At 31.0% G+C, this 10406-nt stretch overlaps 1 protein-coding gene across 1 annotated transcript; it reads left to right on the top strand.

Annotated features, from left to right (window-relative positions):
• Window positions 1-1434: 1434 nt before the first annotated feature.
• On the top strand, window positions 1435-10140 carry LOC134275610 (synaptic vesicular amine transporter-like). Its single transcript, XM_062757878.1, has 16 exons — window positions 1435-1543; window positions 1934-2177; window positions 2325-2383; window positions 2721-2804; window positions 3060-3152; window positions 3791-3880; window positions 4050-4090; window positions 4171-4237; window positions 4697-4792; window positions 6771-6849; window positions 7021-7072; window positions 7636-7699; window positions 9119-9238; window positions 9372-9417; window positions 9869-9956; window positions 10045-10140. The coding sequence occupies exons 1-16, from the start codon at window positions 1435-1437 to the stop codon at window positions 10138-10140; spliced, it is 1428 nt and encodes a 475-aa protein (XP_062613862.1).
• Window positions 10141-10406: the final 266 nt, after the last annotated feature.

Below are 10406 nucleotides of genomic sequence, written 5' to 3'. Positions count from 1 at the left end.
CACTCTTCAGCCTCGATAAAAATTAAAGAATTCAGCAAAATAAATCACTTGATCACGGATCTTCCTTTCTGTGTTTAAAAATTGCTACGGCGCTAGCTCACGTATCTTTTTAAAAGATAAACTTGTTAAGTAATATGCTGACTGCCGTTTTTTTTAAAAATATTGATTGTTATATACATGTGTAGTCCATTGTTTACACGCTGATTTGTAGACGGATTTTCCGTACTTCCTAGATCATGACAAGGAAGACACGGCGGGTGTAACCGGTCGGTATGGGAAGCTCAGTTCTCCATAGCAGCTGATCCTATCTCTGATGTTTTGCATGTCCATGTTTCCTCTGCTCCAGTTTTGTATTGTTTAATGAAGGTACATGTATGAGCTTGAAAACGGTTCGTTATATGCATGTATTTAATGTCTTTTATCTTCCTGACCTACCTTATTTTCATTAAGCTAATAATTATCAAAAGTGAATATCTGGGGTACATCAGGTTATAGTAGAGCTCGACTTCAACTCCCGTCAAAGACACTATTAATTTCAGTTTTAAAGAAAAAAAATTATTTGTTCATCGTATATAATACTTATATATACCAAAAGCAGAGAAAGATTTTTTAAGTCTTAGAATAAATAGATTTTAACCACATGATCAATAGAACTCCTCACTTAGATAAAAACCCCTGCACACATGGGCGCATGAATTTCACAATCGTGGTAGAAGTCCCGATGTCTACATGTAATAAAATACTACAAACAGTTTTACTTATTGTCAAGAAGTTAGGAAATTTTTGTTTGAGGATTACATTGAGTTGCTGGTGTTTGTCATATCCCTCAAACTTCATCGGGAAGGGGATACAAAATCCTTATTATTTTGTTTTCGCGCATTTATATACTATGAAATCAGTCGTGTTTTATGCTTAAATTGTTTGAATTTGGTTCAAAATTTCGAAGGAAGAAGATGCAAGAACTTTAATGTTAACAAGAGTAAAGTAACCTAGTCTTGTACAATAGTTGATTACAAAAATACAGATACATTTAGCAATATTTACTGGAGAAACACAAGTGACCATATTAAATTGTGAAGGAATATAGATATAGTACCTAATTATGCACTCCTTACACTTACATGTATATCTAGGTTGTGAAAGAGAGAGATAAATATGTTGCTGTCGTATAGAGGTGCTGTCTTTTACTTGCAGGGGCATAATTAAAAGAAAATATTAGATTTTTTGCTCAAATGGTCTATTGCCATTAATCAGTTCATCAGTGCAGAATCATCTTGTGTGAAATAGGGAAAAAAGAAACCGAAGTATCTTGTCTTAATTAAGAATACGCTTGGTTGACAATTTCACAATTATCTTTGATTAATTTTGTTCTCTGGTAAATGTATCATTTTCAGTATCTTGCTTTGTAACAAGCACTTCATCGTAGCACTCAATATGGAGGGAATTTTGCACATAGTAGAAAAAGTATTTGTCAGCAAAACCACACTTTTGATTATTATTTTTTGCACTAACACATTGGATAATATTTTACTAACGTCAGTTGGTAAGTACAGTCATATATCAATTTTTAAAGAATTTATAATATAAAATCCGCAGTACATAAATTCATACAATTGGTAGTCTTTTATAAAACCGAGGATTGAAAGAAGTAAAAAGAAACATATTTGATTAAGTTTGATAACAGACTCAAGCTAATTTTAAAAAGTTTTGGAGAAAGTATTTTACATAAATGAATTAAAGATGTCTTTAATCGATAGATATTTCTCAAGATTTTAAAATTAATCATTTTTAACGAACATGGTAATTACTAATAATGTTCGTTAAATTTAATTGGTTTTGCTTTAGGAAAACAGTTAATTTATCAAATGTATCCATCATTCATTGTTGACAAATATAGCACATACTTACTTTGAAAAAAATCTATATATTGAAGTACCCATCATCCCCGAGGTAATGATGAGTAGCGACAGAAACGAAAAAAGTGTCACAGCTAGAAATTACAGCATTAAGACCGACACATTGTCCCACCACAGGAATGCTTCACTCAGCTTTACAAAACAATTACTCCAAGAGTCTTACAAAGCCCTGGATGAGAATAGTCAAGCCGGTTTACTTCTGTCCTCTAAAGCACTCATTCAGATTGCGGCAAATCCTTGTGTTGGATATCTGTCAGAAAGGTACCTTTAAGAACTAGAATCAATTTCTTAAAAATATATATAAAAAGAAACTTAGCAATTAGTCTAAATGTGTTGATGAGTATCTTAAAAAAATAAAGAAAGAAGTGTGCAAGGTAGAGTATAGTTGAATAACTTTCTATTGACCAGATATGGATACATTATTCTTCTTGCTGTCGGAACTTTCTTACTTTTCATATCTTCAGTTGGTGAGTTCAGAATGATAAATTTTACTTTAAAGTTTCATGTCACAATTTACAAAATGCATACATTTATTTCCACTTTGCTGTCCAGTGTTATAACATAGAAGAGCTAAATTCAGGGATCTAAACAATCTTGCTTTAAGTCAGTTTCTCGAATAATTCTGTTACCATATCTAATCAGAGGTCATATATTGGCTTATATGTTAAATATCTATCTGTAGACCATCGATTTATACTACCATACATTTGACCTTATTTGATTTTTATCAAATTAGTCCTTTTTAAGATTTTTAGTTCACTGTTTGCTATTGTAACGTTTCTTTCATTTGTTCCTTTTTATAAGTTTACGCATGCGCAGGAACGTTTAGCTCCTTTCTTGCCGGACGACTTGCTCACGGAATTGCATCATCATTTTCATCCATTGCCGGTAAATATCTTTTTCTCAATATTTGATCGACGTGACTATTCTCATATTGGTTATCCTTTGTCTGAAAGCCACATCTCAATTTTCAAATGTCCTTTTCTTTACTGTTTATATTTTTCTTTCTGTAAAATGTACAATATCACATAGAATCGCCTTATACATATATAACTTGTTTCAAAATTGGACTTTGATACTTATTTTTATAATATATAAATATATATTTTTAATAAACATCACGATAAAACGGTTTCTTCAAAGGGATGAGTATATTGGCTGATCTTTATGAGAGTGACTATGAACGAAGTAAAGTGATGGGCGTGGCCATGGGAGGAGTGGCTCTTGGAGTTGTTGGTAATTTATAATGTAAAAGAAAACAATGATGTTTAACAAAATCATATTTCATACAAAAATATACACAATGAACAGTATCACTGTTCAGAATATACCTTAGCTTAAGCTGCATCAAATATACCGAATCTACCATTTTGCAACAACGCTATGCATGATAAATCTCAGAATTTCATATTGAGTGTACATGTATATACATATATATACATTTATATATATATATATATATATATATATATATATATATATATATATATATATATATATATATATATATATATATATATATATATATATATATATATATACAGTATATATATTAATTTCACGGGATAAATATTTTTTTCATCCTTGGAACAAACCATTAAATAAACAATTCAATAAAAAATTATAATTTTTGTAATTTCAATTTTAAATGCAACTACAGTTAAATGTCGATGCAGTATACTCTATAAGCATGAAAATGTCAATATACACATTAAAACACCAAAACACAAATTATTAGCTTTTACATACATTTTTTTATATGTAATTGATATCTCGAAAAAAGATATATAAAGATATGCGAAAAAATATTTGAATAAGGGTGAAGTTTATATGTATTGTAAAATTTTAAGTCTGTTTTGTAATTTTTCTTTCAGTTGGATATCCTTTTGGAGGCTTTCTGTATTCGTTTTGTGGACAATCGTCACCATTTATCATTTTATGTATTATGATTATCGTTGATTTTGGTAAGACGTTTAACCTTTTTAAAAAACAAATTAAATGTACTGTACAATTCCAATTTAGAAACATATGCACAAACAAACAAATATTGTTTTCAAAACCTTTTTAATGAGTTGTGTTTGTTAAAATAATTAAATCTTTATTTGAACTTCATTAAAACACTGGTTTTTACAGGTGTTCAAGGTTGCATCATCAGTAAAGCATATTGGATGCAGGTAAATTTCATAAACATCAATTAATCTACAAAAATGCAACTGGCATATGTTCTTTTTAAAATTGTTTCATATACACCTAGGTCTCCAGAAAAACAACCACTTCTATAGTTGAGCTAATGAAAGACCCTTTGATACTTACCACGAGCGGTAAGTAAATATCTAGCATTAAATGACATTATTCAAGAAATTGGTGTAAATTGCGATGAAAAAAAGAATTCTGAAGGTTTTTGATAAGTTTGGTCTTTTTTAGCTTAGAAAAAAAAATCATTTTTACTATTCATTTAGTAATAACTGATATATAGAAATTCGAAAATAAATAATATAATGAAATAGCACTTTTCCTTATGTCAACAACTATCTTAATTGTTTTAATATATGCTACCTAATATTTTAAATTTTAATTTGTCAATCAACCATTGTAAAATTATGAATGTTTATATTCCTCTCCAAATAACAATTTGTTTTTCATTTTAAAATGAAGAGGAAATATGCTACGAAGTAAATTTATAATGATATCTTCCTTTTAAAAAAAAATATATTTTTATTAACTTTTTTGTATTACTACGTACACTAAAGATTGTTTATGAGATAAATTTGAATCAATAGGAATAATTATGCTAACCACAATGGCAATGTCGACTCTGGAACCTACAATACCAATATGGATCCTCTATACCATGAAGGCACAGAACTGGCAATTAGGTAATTATAAGTATAAATAATATATGTCTTATTTATGTAAACCCACTAACAACAGTTTAACTCTGTTTGATATGAAGAAACAAAATTAAGATTATGTGAATTGAAAAATGCCATTTATTTACATTATAAATGACTGTGTGAAAAAAAACACAAAATATACATATATACATACGAGGGGTTATAAAAAAGTTCGTGGACTGAGGCTATAAAATTAGCACTATATAGTCTGAGCTTACGAAATTATTACAGAACATAAAACAACAAAAAATAAACAAATATTGAAAATTTTAGCTTGATACGTTCATTATTTCTTAAATTATTATGAAATAAAAACGACATTATAGCATCATCCGGCGCCGTCGCCGTTTAGTTTTATGTGGTCCGACAACGTCATTGTTTTTCAATGTCTGTTTTTTCTACCTCATTCACTTATTTTGATGAGATTCCCTGGAGCTGAGGAAGGACTTCAATCCGTCTTGTTTTTATGACTAAACAATGTCATGAACAGTGGCTTTCAATGCATATGGTATTCCAAAATCTACAACACATGATCAACGTCATTTTTTGACGTGATTGATTTTTTTACACCTTGACTTCAAATCAAAGTTAACTGTGCATTCCTTTTCTCTCTGAATCTATTTTAGCATTAAAAAACAAGTTACATTGATGCATATTATTTCTCCTTAGCCAGTTTAAACATTTTCTATGTGTGTACCAGTTTTTCTAGCGGCGAAACCTTATAGAATGTTGAAAAAGGAAACCCCTTCCCCCTTTTGACGTCATTTTCAAGGCAATATTTGATTGGATACTCCATATAAAATTTACGATAAAATTTCATAAAACTTCCAGAATGAGGTAAAAATTTACTTTTTTATGGAACAATAGTGTCCGAACACATACCTAAATTAACGGGCTATTTGGATGTCAAATGTTCATACCATAATAGTTTTTCTTAGCTACAATTAGGTTAAAAAAACGTCGTTACGAGGTTGCGCCGTATGGACATACCAATGCTTACAAAAACATTACTAATTTATTAAAAAATAAAACTTGAGATCTGTGATTTATTCTATAGATAGAAAAGAGGATGATAACTAAATATTTTAAAATTCATTCATGTACCTAAAGCGTGTTTAATTTTATGGCGCTAGCTAGTCCACGAACTTTTTGAAAACACCTCGTATATTGAAGAATCAGAAAAATTGAACAATTGAAAATATAGTCAATTTTGTTTCAGCAGATACCAAAGGTGGAGTATAAAAATTCGCAAACACTATAATCGTACATATTTTTAGCAAACTAAAACATAAACTTGATTGATTGATTGATTGTATACTGTTTAACGTCCCTCTCCAGAATATTTCACTGATATGGAGACGTCACCATTGCCGATGAAGGGCTGCAAATTTAGGCCTATGCTCTGCACTTACGGCCTTTGAGCAGGGAGGGACCTTTAGCGTGCCACACCTGCTGTGACACGAGGCCTCGGTTTATACGGTCTCATCCGAAGGACCGCCCCATTGAGTCGCCTTTTACGACAAGCAAGGGGGTACTGAGGACCTATTCTAACCCGGATCCCCACGGGGCCATAAACTTGAAAAACTATTCTAAAAGAACATATATCAAACAAAACCATTCAAAGATAACGATGCTGACACAGCAGTAATTACAGATGGTGCTGGGGCGGAACGGATATCTGTCTTATTTTTTTCCCTTCATTCACATTAATATAACATTTTGAAACTGCATTTTTAGCTAAAAGCAAAATGCATGGACATCTTTTGAATAAAAAGTTTAGTCGCCTTCTTGGCGCAGTGGTTGATTAAGCTTAAGTCAAACTGGATTACCCCCTTTTGATAGTCTGTTATTTGAAGTTAGTCTTTAATTCTTGTTTTTTTTTCTTCAAAAATATCTTTAGTGTACAGCATACTCATATTAAGACAATTATACTCATAAAAAGGGTTATTTTTATAATTAGGTTTAGTTTTCCTACCAGATAGTATTGGATACCTAATTGGAACTAATGCCTTTGGGGTAGTCGCAAGGAAAGTAGGAAGGTAATCAATTAAATTAATGAACTTCTTAAAAAATTAAATCTCTTGCGAGTGAAGTGATGAAAAATTATTGTTTCATCTTCAACTGCTTTTCGCATTTTTATAATCAAAATATTGATTTGATGTTAATTATGGAGATGGGAACACTATTAATTTTCAACTGTATCTTTTCAGATGGATATGTTCGATGTTTTGTATGATTTTAGTTGGATTCTGCCTGATATGTGTAAGTACCTCACTCAAATATTTCCACTGAAAGAAGAGATTTTGATCAAAGTATTCGTAATTTTTTACCCTGGGTTTAGAATACCGTATTTATTTCAAAATTATAAAGAATCTGTACCCTGTAAACTAGATGTAGGATTTAAAGATACATATATGTAGATACTGGTATATTATTGTAACGTACATGTATAGTATACATGTATGTTTAATCAATTATATTACCAAAAAGAGTGATATATTTCTTTTTGCTTTGTAATCTTTAACCTTTGTAACAATTCTAGGAAAAAACACCATTTAATAACATTGAAATCTTTATTTATATTGCCAATCACATTGATTTTACGGTAAGGTTAAGGTGTACCAAATACATGTAGTTAAATATTCATACATGTATATTATTTATTCATTGCTTGCTTCATTGGAGAATATTAAAATCACAGGTATCTGATATACCTTCTTATGATTCTGTTTATGTTCAAAGACAATGAATTCAATCTATTCAAAATAACAAAAGACCGAGATTAGATTTGTGTGTATAATAAACGATGCCCTTTCTTTTATTAGATTCCTTTCTCAACCTCGGTATCCCAGCTTATTCTTCCCCACTTTGGAATTGGACTTGGTTTGGGTAACACATTTTACCTTACTTCTTATTTATTTTTTAGTACTGCTGTAACGATTTTTTTTATTTTAGCGATTATCAATTTGAGTACCTTCCTCTCGGCTTCTCCTTTTCGCAAGTACATGTAAAATTGTTTGGTTGTGAAACATCCCTTTGAGAAACTAAAACTTTCATTCTATACAATTATTAAAGAGGATGAGATCTTAAACTTGTACGCGTACGTGTACTTGTATATATTTTGACGTACACGTACACGTTATTTTTAATTTGTCTGTTGAGATTTTTATGACGTGTAACATGTACGTGTACACCGCGATCGGTGTCTCTGTTTCAACTATTTAGAAGTTTTTTTTTGTCAGTTTAATTATAGTTAGTAAACAAAACTTGACGAAAATAAGTGCTCATGAAACTAAACATCCTACATAATGTATAACAATCACATTTTTACACTTAAATTGGCTAATTTTTATTATTAAAGCTACACGTTTTCACTTACGTGTAGATTCCATTCTACAAGTTTTACGAACGTGTAGCAATCTTGACGTCACTAAAATTGATGACGTAATACACACAGAATTTAGGTTATTCCCCTTCTATACGTACACGTTTGAAATCTCAACCTGTCTATTGACTTTTGATGAGGTCTACTCGTGACTAAACCGACCTGGTAAGGTTTTGTTTGACCGAGGCCGGAGGCGAGGTTAACCAATACCTGACCAGGTCCATATAGTCACGAGAAGACGGAATTCAAAAGTCAATAACAGTTTTGTAAATGATCATGAATTTTACAACACTTTTGATACTTTCGTCCTTGTCTCCATCAAATATAAACACTCATAATAAAATACATTGTGTAACAACACTTTTCACATGTTGTTATTCTTCAACAGCGTAACTACTAGTAGATTGAAATGGAAAACACTATTATTAAACAATCAATACTCAACCATTTCTTTCAAAAGCGTTTAATCTCCTTGGTACTGGCGTCTGACATGAATGTTTACATTCACATCGACATATGCTTTGAAACACGCAATCTGATTGGTCGAAAAAATGTAAGCAAATTTATTTTTCATAACGCAAATAATAAGTGATTGTGGAAGACATTGCTCCATTAGAACGCTTATTGGTATACGTTCAAAGTATCCAGAAGCAAATTTTACCTAAAATCAAAAAAGTAAAATATTTTGAATACTGTATACAGGGAAATTTTCGCCCCCTTTCGCCCTTGTCATTAATGGGCGAATTTAAAACGGGGCGAATTCAATATTTTCAGTATAATTTTTTAAACAAAACTCACGAATGGGCGAATTTAAAACGGGACAAATTTGTTTTTTAGTGTGAAAAGGCGAAAATAACAAGGGGCGAAAATAACCCCGTATACAGTAGTTACGTACATCTACTTGTACGTTTTACATGCTTTAGGTATCGTAGATGCAGCTTTAATGCCACTGCTAGCCCTGTTGGTGGATTTGCGTCATGTGACGTCATACGGATCTGTTTATGCTATTGCCCAGTTGGCAGTCTGTCTCGCATACGGATTAGGTATTAGTTTTCCAAGTTACACTTAAAAAATTAACAAAAGGCTTAAATTTATAAAATTTAGAGATATAGTTTAAATCTTTTAGTGCATGTTTTAAATATATTTCTATGATTGCTTTTTATTTGCTATCCTAAGGACCAATGCTTGGTGGAGAAATAGTGAAACTTCTAGGATTTCCGTGGTAAGTTAATGTACAATCGATAGATTTTAAAATATATTTACAATTTATATAAAACTTGCTCATAGGCATAAAGTTTGTGCAGCACTATATATAGCACGCTTCCTGAAATAAGCCTTCTTTACTTGACAAGTATAATTTAATCGCCAATTGCTAACACAAAACTTAAAAATACAATGTTAAGTTACATGTACAGTATTCCTTAAATATACTCACTATTCGAACCTCTCGTTGCCCTATATAGTTTTTCTTAACGTCTCATAACTCTTTATGACGTCACATTTGCGCGAGTTTATCCATTCATGTACATGAAAATGCACATTAATTTCACAACAAATGCTTTGTTGAGAAATATATACATGCATTACGCAACTTTGAAACAAACATTGTCTTGGATTAGAATGGATACATTTTCAAAATGATGAAATGTAATTTTATTGTCCTTTTTTCATAGCTTGATGTGGTCCTTGGGCTGTTTGCTAGTTGTAACAAGTCCTTGTTGTCTTGTACTACGCTTTGTGAAGGCTAAAGAAGAGTGTATAGTAAGTTGTTGATCTGACAGCATAATTCATCTTTCTTCTGAAATGATATGAAGCAGCTAAAAAAAAATTTCTTTTCTTTTTTTTTCAGTCTTTAATGCTTGACACAGAAGATGAACTTCTTACAAAGAGTTCTTCACTAAAGTACACAAAGCTCTACACAGATATTTCAGTTGATGGATCCTAAGTTTATTAATCAAAAATACTTTTCAAATATCGATCTTTCTGAATAATGTTTGAAAATCAGGAATTCAACCACTTCCAGTAATAAATCTTTGTACAATTTTGGACTTTTCCGTAGACAAATGTGGGGGAAGGGTGGGTTGTGGCAATGCACTTTGAAAAAATTACGCACTTTGAAAAAAATTTTCAAAGTGCGTTAAAACTGGGAGAAAATCAACGCACTTTGAAAATTTTTTTCAAAGTGCGTTAAATTTGGGACCAACTCAACGC

Source organism: Saccostrea cucullata, unplaced genomic scaffold (genome assembly GCF_032062105.1).
Source record: "Saccostrea cucullata isolate Sc308-1 unplaced genomic scaffold, CSIRO_AGI_Scuc_v1 ctg1027, whole genome shotgun sequence".
Classification (NCBI taxonomy): domain Eukaryota; kingdom Metazoa; phylum Mollusca; class Bivalvia; order Ostreida; family Ostreidae; genus Saccostrea; species Saccostrea cuccullata.
Note: the sequence above shows the minus strand (reverse complement) of the source record. Positions and strands in the feature narration are given on the sequence as shown.